Here is a 27024-nt window from a genome sequence, read left to right as displayed (position 1 = left end):
AGACGATCCATTTATTCCAGACTATGACAGGTAGCAGGACAACAAGGGGTTTCTCGCTATTTGTATGTCTGAACATTCCCACGTTTCGTCAAAGCATTCCAGGAAAACAATTCTAGTCTCCGGTTTGTTTCTAACCGATAGATAAACTCGAGGAGTTATTGATATTCCTGATTGCATGAAGTTGGAAAGAGTTTACAGCTGTTTTCTGAATTTTGACTTAAGAGAAAATAAAAGACTAAATGAGGAGTGAGACAAGAACCTAACATGGTTAACCTAAATCAATCAAATTAAGGACGACTGTAAACGAAGTCTTAAACAAAATTCTAGGTAAAAGAAACCAGGGAGTCGATCAAAAAGTCCTGAGAAAGATATTTAATGATCTTTTAAGGTCAAAACTAGATTGCGGATCTATGGTTTACAACTTTCCAAATTCTAATCTCTTTGATAAACTATCATCTGTTGGTATCACTGGTCAACTGGCTTCGACACCAGGTAAACATGTCTACAAGAGTGACTTTCGAGGAATTCTCACAATGAAATACGAGGAAGTTGATAAATATTCAAAATTATTCTCAATTAGATTTGACAAAGTTTTGAAGGAGACTAATCTAAAACTACTCAACTACCCGAAAAACAAAACAAACCAATGAAATAAAGAGATATGTTAAAAAATTGTATTAAAAACTTCTACAAGTGTATCCCAATTAACACTAACAGATGTAAGTCATGGCAGATAAAAAGAATTTCATAAAACTTGACCATTTAACCTAAGCTAGACAAGAGTTCTTAACAAAACGTAATTTTTTGGTAAGGAACTTAGGCCTTGTTTGAATTATTTTACACATAGGAATTAGAATCAACGAGGAAGCTGATGCCCCAGCTTAGTTAACCTGCGTTTTTCTGATTCTGATAAAGTGGCTCTAGTTGAGTCTGATGATCTACAAAATTTCATCAATTCTGAGATCAATATGATTTGGAAGAATATATGGAAATCACCACCAGATACCAAACTGTCTTACATGGTAGTCTACAGAAGTTCTTATGTGATGTTTTAAGCTTCATTTTCTTGTCGTGTTTCACAAGACGATCAATTCCACTAAATTACAGATAGCAGGACAGCAAGGGGATTTTTACTATTAGTATACCTACAAATTCCCACATTTCATTAAAGTATTCCCTGAAAAATATTGTACTCTTGGATTTGTTTAGTATCCGATGGGTAAACTCGAAAGGTTATTGGTATTTTTAAATGCACGAAGCACGAAAGAATTTGCATCTGTTTTCCGTATTGTTTACTCAAGACAGAATACAAGACTAAATGAAGGAAACCGGGAAATGATTTAGAATTTAAAATCATCCGTCGGGTAGACACCCTGAAATGGATTCACCATGGTTTGTTCGCTAATTTCTCAAGTCAGTTGGCCTTCATCTATTAATTTTCCTATCATCATATACATCAGTCCAATTTCTTATTTATTGATTAGCAATCACTAAATACATCTTCCTTAGTTTCATGAATGTAAAAATAGGCTTGTGTGTATAATAAATGGACAGGAAGGTCAAACGAACCATTTTCGAGTTCAACCTTCTTGGACAGTTGATCATTAACTCTCACTTGAACGGATCCGTTTTCAACATCCAAGCAGACTGGTGGGAGGTGCCGGTTCTTTATGAAGGCATCACAAATTTCAGTTTCTAAGTTGATTAGTGGCTCATCTCCACACATCTACATTAGTGGACCCGCTCATTTTTAAAATTTATTAATCCAATTTCTTAGAGCCTGATCAGCGACTACTGAAGACATCTTCCTTAATTTAATGAAAGTAATGCTAAATTCTGTTGGCCATTGGCTATTAGTCGCGCGGATTAGAAGCTATTAGTGTGCGCCACGATGCGACTGGATAGAGTAGGCTAGTGAGTATAAGCAATGGACGGGCAGGTCAACTGAACCTCGTGGGAACTAGTCGTGATTAATCCACGTCAATGCTAACGCTATTTATGCTAATTGTACGAAAGCACTTGGGCATCAGCAGTCATTGGATAAGTTTGATTTGCAAGCAATGTCCTTTGCTGGATGGTGTCATTTCAAGTCGAGCGATAGTTTTCTAAATCAATATTCCTAACCAAATATGCCGATGTCGCTTGACTATTCGATTGAAAATGGACCTTTTGCGAGTTAAATGGAATTTCCTTAGATGGAATTAGTGAAATAATTGATAAGTAATAGGGCCGTCCATAAAGTGTGTGGACAATTTTAGATGAGGTGGGTCAGTGGAACTAACGTTATGAACTTAGATAATATTTAATACATTTACTATTGATAAATTTAAAAAAAAGTTTTTTTGAATTTTGAAAAAGATGATCCTGCAACGGTAGAGTTCCATAATAATCTAATTAGTTTGGAAATCACTTTCCTATTTCAGACTTCACAAGCCTTCACATATCACCCTCTTTTCCGATTTTTTAAAATTGCCTTTTTCCCCCTTTTTTAAAGGAAATTCCTCTTTTCTCCTTCTCCCTTTTCCCCTTTCTCTTTTTCTCATTTTTTTGCTTCAATGCGAGCTGAATTTAATAAAACCGTTCGAGAAATTCGAACTATTTTTTGATGAAAGTTAATTATTTTGATTTGAGAAGCCTAGTGTTATATTTCTGATTTGGCATTCATTCTCACTTGGTTCTAAATTCTCCCATTTGTTAAAAAATTTCAAGTATTCCATTTTTAGTTAAAAAATGATATTTTTTAGTAAAAATGCAACCAGTTAAAAAACAATTCTTTTTCGTTGAGGATTCAACTATTTGTTTAAAAATTCATGAATTTTGTTAAAAATTCGTCTTTTCGTAGTAAATTAGATCTTTGAACTAAAAAGTGAGTTATCCATTTATATTAGAAAATTATATTTTTTAGTTGAAAATGTAACCATTAGGTTAAAAAATAATCTTTCGTAGTTGAAAATTCACGTATTATGTTACAACAAACTTTTTTGTTGTAAAAAATTATTTTTCTGGATTCTCAAATCGTATTTTTAAATTGAAAATTAAATTATTTGGTTGCATAATGAACTATTTCGTCAAAAAGAATTTTATTTCTTTGTTGACGTTTAATTATTTTAGTTGAAAATTTATCTCGTCTGTTATAACTTGAACTATTTTGCTCGTTGTGTTGTTGTTAAGAATTAATTTTTCTTAACTGAAATGTAATTATTTTATTTTACATTGAAAATTTATAATTTTTAATCAAAATTGTTGTTTCCTATTTGAAAATTCAATTAATATTTTTTAATTCCAACTATTATGTGTTGCGTTGGAAACCCATATTTTTGGTTTGAAAATAAACAAATTGGTTCAAAGTTGAAACTTTTTGTGAAAATTGATTTTTTATTTTTGTTAGTTATTCATCATTTTCTTTGAAAATTTAACTATTTTCTTTTAAATGAACTTTTTGATTGTAATTTCCTATTTTCGAGTTAAAAATGTAATTTTTTATGGACTATTCGCCTTTTCGGATTAAAATTTCAACAATTTGTGAGAAAATTCCACTTTTTATTAAAAATTTATATTTTCGGTTAAAAATTCAACTAATTTCTCAGAAGTTCAATTATTTATTTAAAAATGTAACTATTTGGTATAAAATGCATGTACCTTGTTAAAAATTCGTTTTTTTTTTGGCTGAATCAAAAAATTTTATTTTAAGTTGAAAAAGTGTTTGGTTGGAAAATTAGTAAGTGGGCTTAAAGTTTATAATATTGTAAAAAATAATTTTTCTGATTACAGATTCGGCACTTCATTAAAAAAAATTAACTATTTTCTTATAAAATAACTGACATTTGTAGATTAAAAATTTAACTTTATTCTAGAAAATTCAACCTTTTGACTTGAAAATTGAACTTATTTGGTAGAAAATTAACCTATTTGGTTTTAAATTTAACCATTTGGTTAAAAAATCATTTTTCTTGTTAAAACATTCAAATATTTTGTTGAAAATTCGTTCATTTTGTTTGAAATTCATCTTTTTGGTGCAAAATTAATCTTACTTATTATAAACTCCTCTTTTTGGATAAGGGTTCTGATATCTTTTTAAACATATCTTTTTTTGGATAAATTCAGCTGGCTCAAGTTTCATTTTGTTGTTGAAATTTAATTATTCAAAGTGAAAAATCAAAGAGTCCATTTTTGGTTTAAAACTGATCCTTTTTTATTATAACTTCAACAATTTGGTTGAAAATCTATGTTTTTTGTTGCATGTTCGTCTCTTGGTCAAAAATTGACTTTAGTTGTTGAAAATTCATCTTTTAGGTAAAACATTCAGCTATTCGATCAAAATTCCCCTTTCTTGTTAAAAAAATAATTATTTTGTTGAAGATTAAACAATATTGTTAAGTTAATCTATGCTGGTCTAAAATTCAACTGTTTGGTCAGAAACTCGTTCTGTTGGCTCGTAAACTCAACTTTTTTTGTTAGAAATTCTTCTTTTTCGAATGAAAATTAATCTTTTAGCTCATAGTTGACCGCACGGCCGTATTTGAATATTACCAACTGAACTCACTAAATTCTCGAAAAAAAACGCTGAATAAATTAAATCTGAGGGGGGGGGGGTTAAAAATAGCCCAAAATTGATGACGTAGTTTATGGACGCCTCCTAAGTAACGGTAACTCTACAGGTAAAATGTCAGACAAATGACCAGGATGTAAAATAATTTTCCACACCTGTTAACGCCTCCATTGTTCCAAGTTGCTCGTCGAGGTTTCAAAAAACCCAATAGATGTAATTTTTTCAACTTTGGCAATATTCAGCCCATCATGAATGATGGCCTATACATGTCAGGGACTTGGAGAGACCGGACTTTCATATGTCAACTAGAGAAGAAGTGAATAATTCTCACAGATGTTTTCTTTGAAAAAATCCGCGAGTCTCAAAGGATACTTTCCCGAAGCGATTGGACATTCTGAAATGGCGCTTTTTTCGATTGTCGCCGATTGTTCGATGTGACACGACTCTCTGTACGCAGGCACGTTTCTATTATGAAATTCAATTAGGTGTACGTTTAAATTTTACAAAGAAGCATTAGTTTGGCCGGGAGAAAATTACTTGGTAAGCGTAGTTTGCACGACGTGGGTAATATTAGCCACAAGTAAAGTCCCTCTAGGAGGATATACCTACTCGTACCTGTACTTGCTCGCAGATTATAGTGAGAAGTTAATTTAAATCTGAGAATTTTGTTTTTGTTGTTGCAGGCGGCGGGACCGCCGGTACAGCTTGAACCCGTGGACCTGTCGGTGAAAACTCCCGTGGTGCTGCAGGTGCCTCGGTATAGTCCAGCGGCATTAATTACTAGGAGAGTTCCATCGCCATCGACAACGCCCACGACTCCGCCGCTTTGCGTCTCTACCGGTAAGTACATCATCAAACACTTCAAGTAGTCTTTCTTTAATGACTCGTTTTTTTTTTTTTCAACATTTCTCGAAAATACTTTTTGCGACACCCACCTCGAAAGGGAGGACTTCCAAGCCTCGGAATTATATTCAAAGAGCTTCAATCCAGCAGACTGTGTGAGAATAATAATGGCGAATACAAACTTTGATACAGATGGGTGGGGACAAATATCTGCCTTCAAACTCGACTTTGGAAAAATAGGCTGAAATCGGAAGCTGGTTTTCTGTAGTTTTCCTCTCCCCTGGCCAAACTTTCGGGCAAATGGGAGTACTTTTAGTATAGTCGGATTCAGCTTCAGATTATCGCTGGTTGTGTTTGAAATTGTAGAAGATTCTGAACTCACCTTAGTAAAATAAAAATTTTCACTGGAAGCGAGGATCTCCCATAGTACAGTAAAACCTGGATTTAATGCCAATTTTGGGACTGAGCGTGACACTAAATCCAGAGTCTCGGAACTATTTTGTCTCTCTCCTGTTTTTTCTCCTTTTTATTGATCTCTCTGTTTTGTGAGCAGTCTAACAGATAATAATAATAATAATCTGGAAATTTGGAGATCTTCCTAAATTACTTCGTTTGAAAAACAGTTAAATTTTTTCAGTCGAATTTTTTATTTTGTACAGTCGTATCCGTCACGTGCTAGGCTCCGCTGACCGCCAACCTCATGCTGAAAGTTTTACACTCGTTGACAGTCGCCTATTTTGCTTATTTGTATCACAAAAAGCAGTTTTTTTAAACACATCAATTACAGCGGATTTATTTTATAACTAGGATTTTTTGTGGAATTATTTTTTTTCGCTTAAATGCGAACTAAATTAATAGAACTCAATAAGAAATTTCCACATTTTTTGGATGAAAATTCATTCTTTTTGGTTAAAAAGTATACTATTATATTTTCGATACAGAATTCGTCTCATATGGTTAAAAATGGTACTTTTTGGTTGAAAATTGAATTATTTTGTAAAAATTCAAATATTTTATGAAAAAAAATCATTTATAGTCGAAAATTTATACTGTTTTGTTCGAAATTCGTCTTGTTTCGTATAAAATTATATTTATTGTTTGAAAATTCATCCTTTTCAGTTAAAAATACAACTGTTTTGTTAAAAATTTGTTTGTTTACTAAGAATTAATTTTTTAACTGAAAACGCAATTTTTCCATTGCTGGCTAAAAATTTATATTTTGAATTGAAAAATGTTCTGTTCCATTATAAAATTCATGTATTTTTTTAAAACATCGTATTTTTGGTGGAAAATTAATTTCTTCATTAGAAAATTTATATTTTTCAGAAAAAATACAACTATTTGATTAAATTTAAAAAAACGTTATTGAGAATTAATTTTTTAAACTGAAAATTAAATTTTTTGATTGTTGGCTATAAATTGACATTTTCAATTGAAAACTTATTTTTGCTATTAGAAAATTCACGTTGTTTGCTAAAACTTCGTATTTTTGGCGAAAAATAATTTTCTTGGTTGAAAATTCCTAATTTCCAGTTAAGAATGCAAGTCCTTTTTTAAATTCGTCTTTTTGGATCAATATAATTGGCTTTTATTTCAAATGAAAATCTTGTCTAGTTGGAAATTTAACATTTAGTCCGTAAAATAACTTTTTTGTGGAAAATTCATATTTTTTGGTCGAAAAATCAACTATTTGTGTACAAATTTAATTTATTTTGTTTAAAATTGAAACCGCGTTGGATGACATTTAAACTTTTTGTTTAAGGATTCAAATATTTTATTTAAATTTTTTTTTGGATCAATAATTAATTTTTTGACTGAAAATCTAACCTTTTTGTATTTAGTTGACAATTGATCCACTTAATTCAAAATTTATCTTTTTAAGTGGAAATTTTATATATTTTGATGAAACTTCGTCTTTTTGGTGGAAAATTAATTATCTTCATTGAAAATTCATCGTTTTAGTTGAATTTAGCTGGTTTTAATTTGAAATGAAAAACTTTTTTGGTTAAAAATTCAACTGTTTGTAAATTAAATTTTTTGTTGAAAATCTATATTTTTAGATAACATATTTATCTGTTTCGTAGATATCTTGTATATATAATGGTCTTTCTGGATTGAAAATTGATCTCTCTTGATAAAAATATCATCCTCTTTAATAAAAAATGCAACTGTTTGGTTGAAATTTCGTCTTTCGGGTTAGAAAATTAAACTTTCATTTCGGATACAACTTTTTTTCTTTATTAACCCAAAAAATTTTTTTTTTTTAAATTGGACAATTTGTTAAAAATTGATTCGTCTTATATATTTGAATTTAACTTGGTTTGATTGATGTTTTTTGATATTTTGATAAAAATTTAACTATTTAATTGATAATTTATGTATTTTTTTAAAGATCGTCTTTTGGGGTAGAAAATTAATCTGCTTTATTGAAAATTCATTTATTTTAGTGGGAATTCAAATAGTTAAAAGTTCGGTTTTTTTGTCGAAAATTAAGTTTTAATTCGAAAATTCAACTTTTTAAATTGTGGTTAAAAATTAAAATTTTTTTTTCAAATTTAATCTTGTGGTATAAATTTTATCTTTTGATTGAAAATTAAGCTATTTATTCGAAACTTTCACTTTTTTTGTTGAAAACTCATTTATTTTCTAGCAAATTTATTTTTTCAGGTTGAAAATTCAAAGCACTTGTAGAGATTGTTTTTTCTTCAGAGCTGAACAATCTTTCTGGATTGTAAATTCAACTACTCTTCTGAAAATTCCTGTTTTTTTGTTGTTGAAAATTCATCTGTGGGTTGAAATTTTATATTCTTATAGTCTAAAAGGTTTCAACTATTTTGTTTCTTCAACTATTTTTGTTCAACTATTTTGTTTAAAATTCATCTTTGTAAATCTAAAAGTTTGGTTATAAATTTATTTTCTTATCGAAAATTCGACTAGTGCTTAAGAATTATTATTGTTTTTAACATGAATTTTCATTTCAGGAAATTAATTTCCCTGTTATTCCTCTATTTCCTTGGAAAATTATTCAATTTCCCCTGTTTTGAGAATATTTTAGAGTGCTCTTTTGAAATGAATCAACGAAATCTCACTGGTTAAAACAGCCAAAAGTATGTTACTAACGATCAGTGAGATTTCACTGGTTCACTCAGTGAAATTTCGTCATTGGTTTAACCAGTAATGTTCACTGATTGAATCTATTATTAGGCGTCAAAGGTTTATTCAGAAACGTTCGTTTAGTTAAGTCACTTACTGGTGCAATCAGTCAAATTTGGAAAATCACTGGTTCATCAGTGATAGTAAACAAAACTGATTTAATCAGTAACAATTTTACTGGTTTTGTTTGAGAGACTGGAAGTCTCACTTTCAGTAGAAAAACTTATCTAATAACTTAAAATTTTATTTTTTACCATAATAAATAATCAATGATCCTTATTTGTTCATTAGGAAATAAGAGAAGGGGGATGGTTCATGTGCAGGGTTTCTGAAATCCTGAGTGGAATCCTATTGGTTCGATAGTTTCAGAATAAACTTTGTAAACTGTGGTTCTTAAGAACTGCATCATTGATGGCAGATGACCGCAAGTTCATGGATGTTTATTTTATGAATTACGAAATGGGCATCAACTCGAGTTATCATGCGTCGTCGAATATTCTTGTAGTTGATTACAGAGAAATTACGGGTAATCAGCGAGGAAAGGGAATCCGCCTTAGCTTCCAGGAATACATTAATAGCATAATTCTGCCCTCTATCGGCATCAGTTTATAATGACCGGTTCTACGTGCAAAAACAGCTGATCACGTTCGCATCGTAAAATAAAATTAAGCGTCGCAACACTTAGGTGCAAGTGCACTTCCATTTTGCAGAAATTGATCTTGGATGGGAAAACCATCGAAGGTTCCAATGGTTGAGCAATCTTATAGAACGTAATGCGATACTTGGGTGAGACTTCTGTTAACACATAATACTTTTATAGTTTAAAAAGTATTGGATTTTAGAGGTCAGATGATTTTTAGAGAAGTGAGAAAAAATCTGCCTGGGCCCGGATTCGAACCCTCAACGCCACTATTCGCGAGTCGAGCGTTTAAACAGCAGATATTTTTCTTGTTTTTTTTGCTATTCTCCAAGATGACAGATATCAGCATTTCCATAACCTTCAATTTTTTGTATTGATTAATTGTAATCAGAACAATTCCAGAACCCTATTTTAATGTAGAGAATTAGTGTTATGCTTGTCGTCCGGGTTTGTTAGTATATTTCTGTTGTTAAATTTTGTCTATTGTACTAGTCAAATAATTTTTAGAAAAAGGAAAATTCTTTATACTATACTAAATTCAATATTAAGCGCTTGAAAATGAAAAAAGATTAATTACCTACAAAATGAGTTGAATTCTAAACAACAAAATCTATTTTGTAAACTGTTCGTGTTTCCAGCCAAATAGTTCATATTTTAAGCAAAGAAGAAAGAACTTTTAGAAAAATGCTTGAACTTTTAACCAATTAGTTGAATTTACAACCTATAAACATACATTTTCACCGGAAAAATATAATTATTCTTTAATTAAAAATTAATTTTAAATCCAAAAGAAAAAATCTTTCAGCAAACAAATTTCATTTTATACCAATAAAGATGAATTTAAAAGAATAGTGAAATTTATAACCAAATACCTGAATTTTCAATCTGAAAAAATTAATTTTCCACTAAGAACATTAATATTCCAGCGAAAAACAATTTTTCAATAAAATACATGAATTTTAAACCAACTATTTGAATTTTCTAAAAAAAAAAACAAAATCAGTTTTTAACTGCAAATAGAACAGTTAAACTTGCAGCTTGAATACATAATTTTTAACAAAAAAGCGAGTTTCTAACCAGTTGAATTTCAAACAAACACATGAATTTTTCACAAAATTGTTAAATTTTTAACGAAAAAAGTATGAAATGAAGAAATAAAATATAGTATCATAAAATTAATTAATTTTTAGCAAAAAATTTCAACTTTCAACCAAGTAGATAAATGTTCAAACAAAATTTTTAATTTTTAATGAAATAGTTAGATTTTTAACCATAGAGATTAATTTTTTGTTAACAAAAATCGAATTAAAAAAAAATACCTAAATTTTCACGCAAAAACTTGAATTTTCAACAATTGTCTACTAAATTCTTATATTTTCATGCCGAAAGACGAATTTTCTGCATGACAGTTGAATTTTCAACACAAAAATATGAATTTGTGGGAAACAAGTTAATTTAAAATATCACTGTTAAATTTTCAATCTAAAAGATTTTTTAAATTTAAATTCATAACTAATTAAATTTGGCCAAAAAGGTGAATTTTCAACAAAATAGTTGCATTTTAATCAATAAGAATAAATTGTTTACTAAGAAGATTAATTTTCTACTAAAAAAGATGGATTTTTAACAAAATGGTTATATTTCACACAAAACATTAATTTTCAAATAAATTAAATCTTCTACAAAAAGATGAATCCTTATCCAAAAAAGATCAATTTTTTACCCAAAGATGTTGAAAATATATTTACTATGTGAGAAATTCAATCATTTGCTTGAAATTCAACTTTTTAAAAATAAATTCAACAGTTTTAAAGTAAGTTTTTTTTAGTTGTTGAAAATTAATGTTTAATTAATAAACCTTAATGATTCCATTTTTTACAGAAAAACAATATTTTTAACTTGAAATCTTCACTTTTTTGTTTAAAGCTGTCTATTGTTGGGTAACTGTTTACCTTTTCTAGTGAAAAATTGAACTATTTGGTTTAAAATTCCTTTACCTAGTTGGAAATTCCTGAAGTTTCCAACAAAATTATCCATTTTCGTTAAAAATTTAGGAATTTTTTTAAAAAATTGGTATTTTTAGCTGTTTTTGAAAATTAATTTTTGTAACTGAAAATTTAACATTTCCATTTTTGATTGAAAGCTATTCTTTTTAACTTGAAATGTAAACAATTTCGTTGAGAGCTGAAAGACATTGTGAAGATTCATTATTTTGTTGAAGATTCGTCATTTAATTTAAAAAATCCGTCACTTTGGTTAAAAATTAAGCAATTTATAAAAAATTCCTTTTTTTTTGTTCAAATTAATTTTTTTTAATAGAAAATTTCACTATTTGGTTTTTAGTTAAAAATATTATTTTTTTTATTGAACAAAGTGAAATTATACTTTTATATCGAAAGTTCATCTTTCATTGTAGAACGATTATCATTTTTGGTCGAGCATTCAACTTTCTTCGCTGAAAATAAATTTTTTCGTTGAACAGTTAACTATTTGTTTAAAAATTCAACTGGTTATCAATGGAGTTTAATCATTTATGATTAAGATACGACTGTCTGTTTTAAAATTTATCTTTTTGGATCGAAAATTCAATTATCTTCTAAAAAATTCGCTTTTTGGGTTAGAAATTGCAACCATTTTTTGGTTAAAGTTTAGTCTTTATTGTTGAAAATTCATCTTTTTAGGTTGAAAATTCCACACTTTGCTTAAAAATGTAAATATTTTTTCGAAAACTTATCTTATTTCTAAGTCAGCTATTTTCTTGAAATCATCCATCCAGGTGGAAATTTTAATTGTTTCGCTTAAAATTCGGCAGTTCGATTGAAATTTTATCTTTAATAGCAAAAGTGGTATTTTTTTTATTAAAATTTTTACCATTTTAGTGAAAGTTCAAAGATTTGGTTGTGAATGAAACGGTATGGTTAAAAATGATTTTCATTGTTGAAAATGAACTTTTTTGCTAAAAATGCATCTTTTCGGATTAAAAATATAATACTTTTCTGAAACATTCGAATTTTAAGCTTTTGTTGAAAATAAGATTCTTCTCTTTTTTATTTTGATGCAAGTTCAATCATTTTGTTGAAAATACAAAATATTTCTAGTTTAAATCTTAGGAATTGAAACCGTTCCAAATTATTTCACTAATTTCGTATGAAAAATCAACCTATTTTCCCTGAAGAATTATTTGAGAACTGAGGAAGAGTTTAAGAAGAAAAGTGTCGAAAAGGACAGAGGGAGCAGATTGACGTCAAGTGCGTAATCCGACGTAATTAACCAGACACAGGGAATAGAGTTTGTTGAGAGGAACAGGTGAGTGACCCTCACCTCGGGTGAGATGTTGAGGAAAAATGTACACCTGAGGTCGAAAGAGGGCTGGGTTTACCTAGGGGCAATGGCCTTTCATCTTTTTGAACCCTAGGGCCATCATATTTTTTCCATAATCGACCACAGAAACTTCTTCCTTCCTTCAGACATTTCTAGAGTCTAGAGGGAACCATCACGCGACCCTAGCATCTTCGCGACACGCGATACTTTGCAAGGTAATGTGATTTTAGAACCAACAACTTACCTCTGAGGGAGCAGTGAGCCCTGCAATCTTCCTTAATATAGAAATTTTACCTCAGTCACTTTTAGACTTTTCCGAGGGGAAAAAAAAAACAAAATTCATGCAAACTTCTGTTTAAAATAACAAAAATCCAACGACCAAATTTGGACCACAAAGAAAAAACAAAAACCTACTTATAACATTTTTTTCCCCTACCTATTACGTTTTTCTAGCCTTGATAAGGGTACCGTACGAATACCGACACGTTAGTCATGAAATTTTATTTATTTTTTTTATTTTTGTTATTTAGAATGTTATTATATTGTAATTTGATAGTAATAAAAATAAATAAGACGAAAGAAAGAAAAAAGAAGGAAGAAGATGTACAGGCTTCCTTCTCATTTTTCTTTTCTCTTTTTTATTTTTGACCGAAAATTAATTTTTTCAGATTACAATAAGAGTTTTTTCATTTTATTTATTTATTATTTTTATTTTTTTTTCGTTTATTCGTTGTGGTCCAAATTTGGTCGTTGCATTCTTGTTTTTTTAAACAAGAGTTTGCATCAATTCGATTATTGGACGTTAAATAGGATTTTAATTTGGATTTTAATCTAATTTAAATTTCTTAAATTTTGAGAAGAGTTCAGCCAGCGGGATGGATCACTCACTTTTTAAAAAACTGTTTATTTTTCAGCAAATTACATGAACTTTTGACAAAATGTTTGAATTTTTAACGAATAACATAAATTGCCAGCCGAAAGTATTAATTTCTCATCAAAGAAGATGAATTTTCAAAAAAATAAATAAATTTTGAACGAAGTAGTGGAATCTAGAACTAAAGGAGATCATTTGTCGAAAAAAATGTCATTTTTAGATTTGTGGTTTATATAATTAATTTTCAACCCAGAGAAAAGAATATTCAACAAATTAACCAAAAAAGACGAATTTCAAAAAAATTTAAATTCTCAACCAAAAAATTAATTTTTTAACAAAGAATATTAATTTTTTACTGAAAAATTTATTTGGTTAAATTCATAAATTTCTAACCAAATGTTTAATTTTTCGACAATTTACATGATTCTCTAAACAAATAGTTACATTTACAAATAAATAGTTCGGTTTTTAGAAATAGTTGTATTTTCAACAGTAAATATTAATTTTTAATAAAAAAAGTTGACTTTCAACAAAATAGTTGCAATTTCTATCAATATTTTGAATTTGCAAGACAATAAGGTGAATTTTCTACATAGCAGTTTAGTTTCCAATCCAAAATATGAAACTTTAACAACAAATTTAATTCTAAAACAAATAGTGGAATTTTTAACTAAAATAATCAATTTAAAATAAAGAGAAATGGATAAATTAGTTTAACTTCTAAAAAAAGTTCAATTGAAACAGAAAAAAAAATTCAATAAAGTAGTTAAATCCGCAAAACACACAGTAGATTAATTTTCAAAACCATGAAGATTAATTTTTTGTTCCAAAAAAAGACGAATTTAACAAAAAATGAATTTTTTACCAATTAGTTCTATTTTCAAAGAATTAGTGTAATTTTAAACCAAATAGTTGAATTTACAACCAAAAATATAAATTTTTAACATAAAACACCAATTTTCTGCAAAATAGTTTAACTTTGTACCGAAAAAAAAGAATTTCGAACAAAATATTTGAATCCTCAACGAAACAAAGAAGATTAATCTTCTACCAAATAATTTATTTTTTTAAATTCATGAATTTCTACCAAATAGTTGAGTTTTGAACTAGAAAATATGAATTTCGAACCAAATGGTTAAATTTTCGACAATTTACATAATTTACAAACAAATAGTTACATATACAAATGAATAGTTCGATTTTTAGAAATAGTTGTATTTTCAATCATAAATATTAATTTTTAATAAAAAAGTTGACTTTCAACAAAATAGTTTTTAATTCTATCAAAATGTTGAATTTTCAAGACAAAAAGGTAAATTTTCTTCATAGCAGTTGAATTTTCAATCAAAAATATGAAATTTTAACAATAAATTTAATTGTTAAGCAAATACTGGAATTTTTAACTAAAATAATAAATTTAAAACAAAGAAAATTTTTTAAAATCAGGGTAACTTCTAATAAACATGATTTTTTAACGAAATAAAAATTTTTAATTCAAATAAAAAAGTTCAATTGAACCAGAAAAAAAGCAAAATTTCAATAAAGTAGTTGAATCCGCAAAACACCCAGTAGATTCATTTTCAAAAACCGTGAAGATTAATTTTTTTTCCAAAAAAGATGAACTTTCAAGAAATACATTAATTTTCTACCAAATATTTAAATTTGCAAAAAATTAGTATAATTTTAAACGAAATAGTAAAATTTTCAACACAAAATACGAATTTTCTGCAAAATAGTTTAAATTTGTACCGAAAAAAGAGGACTTTTCAATACAGGTTCAACGATGTAGTTGAATTTTCAACTAAAAAAGACAATTTTTAGATCAAAAATTAAGAAGCTTAATTTTCATTTAAAAAATTCAAATTAAACAAAAAAATATAGATTTTCCAACAAAAGAGTTAAATTTTCAACCAAAAAAGGGCATCTTTATCAAAATAATTGAACACTAGACCGAAATACGGATTTTTAAAACAACAGTTGACTTTCTAAACAAAAATGATATTTTTTAACAAAATTATTCAATTGCATCAAAGCAGATTCAGTTTCTATCAAACAGTTACATTTCAACCCAAAAAGACAAATTTTCAACCGAAGGCTTAGTTGAATTATCAACAAAAAATGGAATAATTATATTTTTGATAAAAAAGATTGAGCTTTTACAATAACAACAAAGTTTTGAAAAATAAGTTAATTTTCAATCTAAGAAAATAATTTTTCAACCAAAGATATGAATTTTCAATTGGAACGATATGCATCTCAAACAGAAATTGATTGTTTACATAATAATTTAACTTGGAACTAAATATTCAAATATTCACCAAAAAAATTAAATTTTTATCAAAATAGTTAAATTTTCAACTCTATTTTTTAGCTCTTTAACGCAGAAAGATGAAGTTTCGAACAAAATACTTGAATTGCTAACCTAAAAAATGAGTTTTCAACGGCGAAGATTAATTTTTTTCGAAAAAAGATAAACTTTTAATAAATACACGAATTTTCAACAAAATAATTTAATTTTGAAACTAAAATGATAAATCCTTGTCTGGATTAGTTATATTTTCAGTTAGCATGATTAAAAAAAATCTAAAGAAGTTATAATCAAAAATAAAATAGTCTCATTTAAATTAAAAGGAAAATAATATAAAGAAAATTTTTTCTTTGACAAAATAGTTAAATTTCCAATTAAACTATTTCCATTTAAAATTAAGAATCTTTAATCAGAAAAATAAACTTTTTACAAATCAGTTCAAGCTAAATCCAAAGAAATCAATTTTCTACCAAAATAGTTTATTCAACCGAAAAAGACGAATTTTTTAAACAACAGTGGAACTTTTAATTAAAAATGGTTTCTTAACTAAATTGTTGATTTTCCTACGAAGTAAATTAATTTTTTTTTAATATTTAATTTTTCAAGGAAAAATATTATTATTCTATTCATCAATACTTCATAAAAATTGTAATTAATATTTAAGTGTAATAGTGAAATTTTTCCGTCAAGAAAATTAATTTTCAGCAAAAAGAAAAACAAATAATTTTCAACAAAGTTGTTGAAAACTATCTTGATAAACTATCTTAATTACTTGGATTAGCTAAAGTTCTTCTAATTAATTGAGTTAAAAGTGGATTACTTTGATTTGCATTGATTGCGAGTGGATTATTCTAGATGACAATTTAATAAATATCCAGCAGATTATCGGAGTTGTTTCCCCCTTTTGGGTTTTGGTCAATAGAAACTAAAATGGAATAACTGAGAAATTTTGTGGAGAAAAGACTTTCTTATGAAAGGAGAATTCTTATATCGAAAGTTAAAACGTAACCTCAAAGAAGGAATTGATTCCCCTTTGCAACGCTTATTATGAAAATTACTCTATCATTACTTAAATAATCGGAAGCGAGGAATTTCACCCTCTTGCTGCAATACGTGACTCCATGCACGGGTCGATAAAACGGCAAATATCGTCAACGCTAGTCCAAGACCCCTCTATTCAGAATTCATAATATGCTTATTACAAGGGTTGAATGTCAGCTATAATTTTCGCAATAATGAACATTCGATCGGTTACCACATGACAGACATTTGTACTATAAGAGCCCTCCTCCATCCTTTAACTGTCGAAGATGAAGGCTATTACTACTTTTAGCGGGTGACTAATACGACTATAAACATGAGGAGGAGCAGACACACGCGTTGATTTCTTTTTCACGACCCCATCAATTACCAAGGCTTTTCGAAACATTCCAGGATTTGAATTAGATGTTGGTACTGGTTTATATCTTTTGAAAGAACTCATCTTTATAGTTTGTTGCATTGTTGCATCTTCTTCTAACCGTGCTTTATGATTAGCTGAGGATAATTTATGTTGAGCAGGTAAGAATTTAATTAGAAGATGTTAATTTTTATACCAGTATAGCAAACAAATTCCAGATCTTTTAATTGTATTTTTACCTAGTTAAGATTAATTAACATGAGCTAATTCTACAGCACGATTAGAAGAAAGTAAAATAATGGAACAAGCCAAACTGGTTCAATATTTTAAACCAGTCTACCAACAAAATCCAGCCGCTCCTAATTAAATTATTATATGGCGGACATCAAGGAACATCCGCCATACATGGAGCACGGTTAGAAGAAGATACAACTATGGAACAAACTAATTGGTGCAATATTTTGGACCAGTTGTTTGGTTTGTTCCATTGTTGTATCATCGTCCAAACGTATGTAAAAGATATTTTGTTTTGTTGGTATACTGTTATAAAAATCCAACATCTTCTAATTAAATTCCTACCTGCTCCACATAAATTAGCATCAGCTAATCATACAGTTCGACTAGAAGAAAATACGAGAATTATTTAATAAACAAACCAATTCTATAGTAGGTATTAACAGGATATTGGAACAGTATACGAACAATATTCAGCATCTCCTAATTAGATTCTTATCTGTTTAACATCAAATACCATCAGCTAATTCCGGGGTTTTCTCTCTAGAAGATGAGCACAAGAAAGGAAAATCGTCTTTCAGTAAACTTTCGTTAAGCTGATGAAAGGGTAGGTGGTCGACGGTAAACGTTATGGTGAGTTTTTAAGAGTAGGCACTATTTTTTCCGCCCGCAGATTACCGTCAACGCGAAAGCACCTAATAAATCTACTCTTTCTTGCTTGTAAAGATGCCAAGTAGCGAAGCTTCAGGAAAACACTTTACTCTTCGAATTATAGTTTGTAGGCTCTTTCTTATGGTAGGGTGAGTTTTGCATAAATGTGTTCGTCTGAAAAAAGCGTCTACAGCTGATGCATCACTCTACCCTATGATTCATTTACGAGGGGGAACAACTCCTACAAATACCTAATGAATATTCAAATACCAAATCAATATTTTGAAAACAGAATTCTAGATTTACAAACAATATATAAAAAAATTCTCAAATTGGACAATGTTCGTCATTTTCTCTGCAGCGTCCCTAAAAATATTCAGAGTTGGATAAACGATATGTGTGCAGGTATAAATTCAAACACATTTCCAGTGCTGAGGGTCATGTTATTAAATGCAAAGCACCTTCAGAATAAGTCAATTAACACCTTTCAAACTCCCACTGTGGAGAGTACTTGCCTTTTCTACGCAAGGAATCTCCTCGGGATTCGTCATCCGTTCGATGTATAATTCATGATCGTCTGCTGGCAACATTATGCGTGGTTGATTCCCACTATTAATTTGCATTCGCGATAACGAAACGTTTTATACATATGCCGGCACTGGTGTGAAAGCATAACACATGGTTGTACTTACGTTTAACTTATCTAATAAGCTGTTGTATGCAAACAGATGGCACGTGGAGTATTTAAAATCAGACAAGTCACCAAGAATTATTAAAATGGTCAGCAGTTATTCAATATTTGTTTGGAAAAATCCGCAATATTTTTAGGAAAGACACATGTCGACGTATCCGAATGACAAGATTCTATCTCAGAGAGACCAAATTAAAAGGTGATAACTCGAGTGGCACTCTCCAATCTTCAAAATCATAGATACGAATCAACGCCTTTTCTTTTGGTGTCTCCGAGATAAAACCTTGTCATGTGGATACATCGAAATGTTGATAGAGCTTTTCTTTAAATTTCTTTCTCTTTTTATGGACAATTTTATAGGTTTATAGTTCTTGAGACCATCTGAATTTTTGTATTGTTAATTACAAAATTACAAGTTTTTTCAGTTGTATAATTTTAATTTTTAGCAGATACCAACTGTTTAGTCCCACCTGTTGCCTGGAAAAGGCTGGCCTTGCTGGTGAGCTCCACAGTTTATAAAGGTTGGATTATAATAAAAAATAAAAGTTAACAAACAAAAAATGTTGTAATTTGGACCCTGGCAAATGCTAAAGCCTAACTATTAATCTAGTCCCTAAAGGCCTGAAGCATACCTGGGTAATTTAATTTTCTGTAAGAGAAAATCGGTATATTTGTCAAGACTCCTAGGTCTCTAAGCCCAACCAAGTCTACCTCTACTCGAAATATTTTTACTGTCGGTTAAAAAAAACGGTACACGAGATCGATTGTATATCCTAGTTGAAATATGTCGGCAAGTGTTGCTCGTGAATGTTTAGCGTCATCTGGTATGCAAAAAATGTTGCCGGGTTCGTGATTGTCTCCACGTGCATCGAATAAAAATTCATATAGAAGAAGCTCTCTCGTGCCTACACTTCTCTATCTGATTCTACAAGAAAAAATCTGAGTCTGGTGCTGGAAGGCAGGAGACAAATGTTTTCCCGGAAGTGGGAACACAGATTATTCCATGACATTCCCTTGAATGAAAATTCGAATGCTCCCGGGGTCCCGGGGCAATGACGGCTCGAAGTTCGCGATTCGCGGTGCAGCATCGTTCCTCGACATTCTATTGTTTTCAGCAAATGCGCGATCCTCGCTTCAGATAGGTATAGATATTAGACATCGGTTTAACATTGCCATCGGTTAACGGCTCGCGCGTTCATAAATCTTGGCGCCGCAGTTATCGGAAAATTCCAATCGTGTGTGGACGCCATATACGTAATCGCGATGGCTGGTGCGCATGACGCAACCAAAAATGAAAAGGCCTTCTTGAAGCGCGTGTACTTGCGGATAGATAGAGCCGGAAAGCTAGGCGGTGCCTTTAAAGGGCACCCAGAGAAGACTTTTTTCTCAAACTTAAGAAACCGCTTGTTTTACTTTTTTTGCTTCAATTCAGCGTAGAAATTTGCGTGATTAATAGTGCGGTGCACTTAAAGCAATCAATCATATAACTAATTCCAGATAAATAAAAGCCGTTAGATAAGCAAATGGTTAATCAAATAATTTCAGCTGAAATAGCTCACACGAATAAATGATCAAAACAAATAATTGATTAAAAAATTAATCACCTCAAGTGCGGAAATGATCGTATTCGTGATCGTTAAATATTTAATCATTTTCGCAATTCAGGCAATTAAATCTTGCATCGATTATTTGTTCGAACTGTTTTGATTTAATTTATTCGTTTGGCCTTTGCCTGAGTTAACTGTTGTTTTTGGCAATTGTTAAACGATTATTTGGTTGAGGTATACAGTACTAAAAATTAATAATAATTAACCTGAAATTCTTTTATCCACTTTGTCCACAATCAAGGTCCTATATTTCCGATCACATATCGCGTGATTTTGTATCTTGACTTTTTTCTGTCCCGAGGCCACTGGGCTCAATTGACATAATTTTCCACAAACAAGGCCAATTAATCAACATGTTTTTTATGAACAGCAAGCATTTTGTCTTCTCTTTATTATACTTCCATATTTGAATTTACCGCTCCACACTTTCTTCCGCATGCTTTCATCGATTTAGGTACAGGCGATTAAAATAGTGCTGTACGTGGAACATATTTCATAGAATGTTAATTTCAAGTTAGACATAAAATTTATACTTATAGACATTTATAGTTAAAAGAGAATGTATGTTTAGCGATATTAGAAAATTGATTCCAAATTCTTTGTTACACATATTGCATAGCAACCAAGAAATTGTACTGAAATCTTAAAGCTTTTTAGATATGCTGTTTATTATTTCATTAGCTACAAATTATAACAGATAGCAATTCTGCTGCAATAATAGTGTCTGGGCATTTAAATATCTTACCATAAAGATAGTAATCACAAGCATAAAGTTTCGAGCATGCGTTTACGATTAAATCCACGACTAAGTTTTATGATTTCTTTTCTCTAAACGTAATGTACAGTTTTAATGCTAATCGAATTGCTTTCTCGTAAAATTGGGATTACGATTATCAGTTTTATTTAGCCTTGTACAGTATGCAGATTCCGGAATGGATCATATTAAAGTCTTTCGCTTGTGGCTGACAAGCAGCTTATAGACTGGACGTCAACTATTTATTTATAATAGATGGGGTGTTCTAGGGAGGACTTGGTACTAGTAAACCCGGAATTCATCGTTGAGTATGAGGATTAACGTTCTTGGAAATTATAAAGCAAGTCGTCCTTTATGATGACAGACGCTCATTTCCTGCAAATGCAGGCAAGGTTCTACTCGATTTCAATGAAGACTTGGAGTATCAAACGGCGCACGGTTTTGTTCTTTTTTTATAGCACAACGCTCGAAGGAGACGTCACTGTCGGTTGACGAGGGTAAGGAAAAATTAATAATTACTATTATTCCTGATGCCATACGCGATTGACTAACAGAAAGCCCTTTGTAGCGATCGACGGCTCACCAATTAAAGTATTAGCTTCTCAAAATCGAGGGATTTTTAATGTTACTTTGTAATTAAAAAAATGTTTACTTTGTTGAATATTTCTTCCTTTTTCTCTGCATTTGTTTGGATTGTTAATCACCGTGCATCTTCCGAAAGTCTGCATTGTCATACACTTTTTGTACGCGGTCCTGTCTTGATTCAAGAGGATATTACAAACCGCCTCAGAAAGCGGGATACTTTTTGCAAGTCAGGCGCTAAAGCTGTATAAAGTGAGTCCCTCTATTAAAGTACCGATCTCACCTTATTTGTCTTCTTTATAAGCTCATTGCCGAGTAACATAATAGCCCATAAAGGCCTTCAGAATCGTAAAGGTGCGTTACTTTTTTTCGTTAGAATTTTCTTGGAGACTGTATGGTTCCTCATAATGATGATACTTATTACAAGATTGTGTTGCACTTCTCAGCCTTTCATTTTTCTCGTTTTAAGAAAAGATTGCGTTCCGTTCGTTGGGAGTCGTTCTGCGCCAAGGCTCCCAGAGTTTGATTGTCCTTGATTAATTACTCGTGCTACTTATTCTCGACCGCCGGAAGTCGACCGGCAGTAATCTAGATAATGCCTAACAGTATTAACAGGGCGCAATCCTTTTGTTTTTCATGCAGAAGCAGATCCTGTGATGCTTTCAACTGGAAGGCCAACCGCTCGAGATATTAATAAACTGTTTTTGTTTCTACCCTTTGTATAGCTGCTAATCCGCACTGATGATAATCGTGAATATCGCAAAGAATATCTTCATTTCTGGTGAAAATCATTCGCATCTTCCTCGTGAGAACTCCTCTTTTTTACAGACAATAAAATTTAAGTCTTCACTTGGGAAGATTACTTCTTTTATTTATATCTCTTTCTTATCTAGAGAATTTATTAACATTAATCATAGTTCCTTTCTTGATATAATATCATCAGCTGTAGGAATTTGTTTGATGTCTCTTGAAGATTTATTTGACAGGAAGGAGTCGATGACAGAAATTAAAATAATCTGATTGAATAGTAAAGCGATCACAAACAAGAACAGGCATCAGTAAGACGGGTAGCAATGGGCATCGGTCATTTCATACTCGCAGCATTTGACGATAGGATCTTAGATGCAAACTATAGTGTTTCTGAAGTACATGTTATAGTAGGTAGTTCCCCGTGGCAGTGCGCGTTTCAGCAGAGATTTTAAATGACTATGTGTAATGCGAGCAAGACTGCCAGCAGGTACGTCGAATAAAGCATTAATAAGAGTAACGCCAGTAGTGTACCAATGCCGCGTTTCCAACTCGCTGAATCATTATTCCTTTTATAATACGTGCGGGCGGTAGTCATTAACAGAAGCTGAGAATTTAACGTTAAATTTCAATGAAACTGTTAAATTCAAATTGAAGTGCGCATAATAGAGTCTTTCATTCAGAACACTATTAAACGATCCGTTAAGAGCTTCTAGTTCTACTCGTGCCTTCATTTTCCATTCAGCCCGAAAGAATGTGTAAATCATCGCCTAGCTCTTAGACGTCTTATTTCTTTTCTTTTTCTACTATACCGACAAAGGAAATACTTTATCGGACCTCAGTACTACTGTTTGAAATGGTTTCGATAATGAGAATAAAATATGTAAAATAATTTATGCTTACTCATGTGGAAAATCATTTTTTTTTATTTCTAGTGTAGCATCTACTACCGACCATTATCTAAGAATTTAACAATACGTCTTGCGTGCGAAAAAACAGAGAGATTTGCCCTTTATAGCATGTTTTGGATGGCGGTATTTATCTGGGAATTCGAATTATGAAGCGTCCATATTCCTATACCTTTGCTTCAGTGGAATTCAAACCCTAGAATTTCCTTCCGTTCGACAGAACGAAGGGAATTTGAAATATTTTGTTATCAGATTTATCGTCTCGTGCCTTCTTCATGAGTAATTTCTGGGCAATGCTGGCATGAAGTATTCAAATGTGGGAGTTATTAATTAACTTGATATAGGCTTTTCAAATTTTATTGATGAGAAAGCAGGCCAAGTATGGAATATTTTTCTAGAAATAGTTGTAAAGGTGTAATATAGGACTAACAAAATTCGTGTTAATGATTCACAATGTCCACCAGTGGAGACAAGTTTGCCATGGAAGTACCTAAGAAAGGTAGACGTGTTGAATTCCGCTTCGTCACTGTGATTGTCGAGAGTGACTCCGTAAGGGCAGAAGGATGAGAGTAATTAAGCCAATTACTCGCAAACCCGTTCTCTCATTAACTCGTTGCTTCAATTAATATTCATTCTGGAAACTCTTCTTCGCTCTTCTCCTGGACAGTTCGATGAAATAATAATTGACGCGATGAGCGATGAGTATTTCTCTGCTACTGTCTCTAAGTCCTTGAACAAACATCGTTTAAGAAATGTTATCTTCCGGACTTGGCAGAAAAAAAGTTGGAAATCACTCATCTGAATTGAAGGTATGACAGCTTTGAAAGCCCCGACGAACAAGGCTAGATCCTTTGTGTCCACGCTCTCATTTCGCGAAGGCGATGATCGATACGTATCGTCACGCACTCGACTTAGCGGCAATTAAGAACGTATACTAATCGCTCGCATTAAAGTATGTACATCGCTGTTTCTAAGTGGGGTGCTCATATAGACATAGTGGGGGCGTGAGAAGTGCCTTAGCCCTGTGACCTTCGTGGCCCGTGTACTCTCCCGTATTCTCTTCCCGTATACTCTCATCTCCCTCTTTCTTTTGCTCGCACTCTCTTTTCTTTCTCGCCTCTCGTACCTAGCCTAGGTCCCTGCTTCGAGCGAGCAACGCAGTTCTAGGCGAACGTGCTCTTGTCCGATCGAATTTTGACAAGCTCGACGTTTCGATCCCGCGACTCGATACCGAAGGCCAATGAACTGAACGTCCACCGATACGTTTAACCGTGGGAACGAAATTGGATTTCCTCTTCTCTCGATTCTAGTTGCGACGCCTTGCTCAGAATGGCGTGGTCAATGTCGGCCAGTACTTTAGAAAATGAAAACTCGATTGAGCGAATCCACTTCAGCGAGACTGAAAATAAACCCTCACTCTCTCGTATCTCTGGTCCAACTGTGATGAAGATTGAAGAGTAAGATTCCTGATGAATCGTTCGCATTTGGGGGTAGGCAAGCACCCTAGAAGGGAAGTTTAACCTTGAGTGAATGCATATTTATCGAATTAAGTGCTACCAATCCTGACAGTGTAGGGGCAATGTTTCACGTCCAGTTGAGAGTAGAGTAGACCAGGCCAGACGAGACGAGAAACGGTCGGCCAGTCGGTCCGAGCTTGAGCTTCGAAGGTGGATGCTGGTGCTAGTGGGGGCGTGCGATAGTTCAAGTCGTGAGCAGGCAGCCCCGCCCGACACGACCATGGAGCATCTCCGTTCTGACCCCCGCTGACTTCCAGCAAGGGGCCCCCTTGAACCCGCTCGAGTCCCACCAAACCCTGCAATCTTTCCTTTCCTCCTCCACTCAATGCTACTTCGTCCAGCTTCGGTCACCCCACCCTGAGGCCTGCCAGCGCCAAGGGCATCGCGTCGCCGCTGCCAGCGGGTCCATCTAGCACGAGGGCGGCAGTGATAAGTGTGGGAAGGGCAGGTTGCATAAGGTCTAATATTATGCAAGCATTGCTTGAATGCGTTAGATCTCGGGTCCGCTTACATCTTACATACAGGTACACGCAGAACACAAGACGTGGCGAGGTACAACCAGGAACGGGAGGTTTGTTGCAGTTCCGTCGGGTATACCTATCCAACTCTACCTGCATAGAAATCGCAAGAGCGTTGAACTCAGGAAGTGGCCGTGAAATAGTCATTCCTCTGAAAGGTTAACTTCTGCCGCATTTACTACCGAGGTCGAGAAAGTCCGGAAAGTACCAGGCGGTGACGAATCACTGCCGAGGCAAGGGAGATGTATATTCGCAGAGGGCTGCACACGAGGCCTGTCCGGTTGGTTCAGTTGTGTCCCAGGCTTTCCACTTTCCTAAGACTAATGAGAGAGTCAAAATTTTCATTAATGGATTTCTAGAAGTAAAGTTAGGCCTGGGAAATAGCTAGCTTATTTTTTCATCTTTTGTGGAGGAGTCAGCGATATCACAGGTATGGAAGGAAGGCGTTAATAAAGTGGCGTGTAATGATGGCCTATGTAAGTTAATTTTAACCTAAAACCAACTTACATTGTATCGCGCTTTACTATAGCGGATATAGACTGACGGCTCACAAGCACACACACTGACTTGCCTTTACTAGCGAGTCGCTCTCCAAAAAGAATTACGACGTTTACACGGTGTATCGTAAATCGTCTATCGTAATAAACGTATTATCGTGCATTATTGCCGAGCTCATGCCGGGCGACGTGCTAGACAAGCTAAACGACCTATTTGTATGCGAAACACCTGCTACGGATAACGGCAATGCGTGCCTTGGGAAATTGGTGCATTCACGTTCGGATAATCTTCCGTGGAAAACTCTATCTGCTTTTAGCGAGAACTCTTTATTTCATTTGAAAATCTAAGTGCAAATCATTCTTATAAATCCTTTTAGAATTAATGTTGCAGTCAGGATTTTATGATGAAGGAAGCGAATTATTGATTAAAATAGAAATTTAGTGATAGATGAGGGTGCAGCAAATCAAGGAAGAATAAGATGCGTCGTTAAATCGATCTCGGTGGATCGATAGTCAGTCACGGTGAAGAAGCAACCTGGCGGAATTACATGTTCGAGGGATGGGTTCCTTGGACGGCTTCACGGTTGAAAGAAGAAAGGCGCAAGGAAGCAAGGTTCCCGTGCCCTTGGGCGCTGGCGCTTGACCCAGTAGCAGCAGTCTGCTACGACTCGCAAGTGGATAACTGCCAGAGTCGATGGCCTATCCGCTTGTGGTCACTGGTCAGCGGTTGATCTGCTCTTGCTTGCCTCTTTCTCTTCTCCTCGAACCACGTAGATCAGCTGCCTGCACCTGACCGTAACACCACACCTGTAGCCAATGATTCTACGATTGAAAAAGATTTCTGCTGGGGTTATCTTTTAGACCTCCTTCTCCCTATGTCATTACGAAAAACGTATTTGGAATAGCTTATCGATCTTGAACTCATCCTCTTTTTGGTGTCTCCGGAATGTGCACTGTAATCGATTGTCTCTGAAGGTATGCCAAATACTGCTCGTTTAATTTATGTCTCTTCATTGTTGGTACATGGTCACACGTTTTGATCAGTGTCATATTGATCAGGGCCGTGAGAAGCGGCATGTTCATCTTCAGAGATGTTTTCATTCCTTTCAGTATCAATCACAATAGAAAATATTACCATTACAAAGATTAATTTAATTTCATGAGAATGTGCAATTTAAATTGCAGAGTTTCACGTCAACCTATTGAGATTGACTTAAAGAAAATTGACTCA

The 27024-nt window shown here is 32.4% G+C and overlaps 1 protein-coding gene across 2 annotated transcripts in view; it reads left to right on the top strand.

Annotated features, from left to right (window-relative positions):
• Positions 1-27024, top strand: part of LOC117176937 (Krueppel-like factor 3) — a 766707-nt gene that overhangs the window by 272360 nt on the left and 467323 nt on the right. For both annotated transcript variants that reach the window (XM_033367339.1, XM_033367338.1), the window contains exon 4: positions 5233-5389. In XM_033367339.1, coding sequence (XP_033223230.1) covers positions 5233-5389 — 157 coding nt within the window. The remainder of the gene's footprint in view (positions 1-5232; positions 5390-27024) is intronic.

The sequence above is a fragment of the Belonocnema kinseyi genome, chromosome 7, assembly GCF_010883055.1.
Source record: "Belonocnema kinseyi isolate 2016_QV_RU_SX_M_011 chromosome 7, B_treatae_v1, whole genome shotgun sequence".
NCBI lineage: Eukaryota > Metazoa > Arthropoda > Insecta > Hymenoptera > Cynipidae > Belonocnema > Belonocnema kinseyi.
Note: the sequence above shows the minus strand (reverse complement) of the source record. Positions and strands in the feature narration are given on the sequence as shown.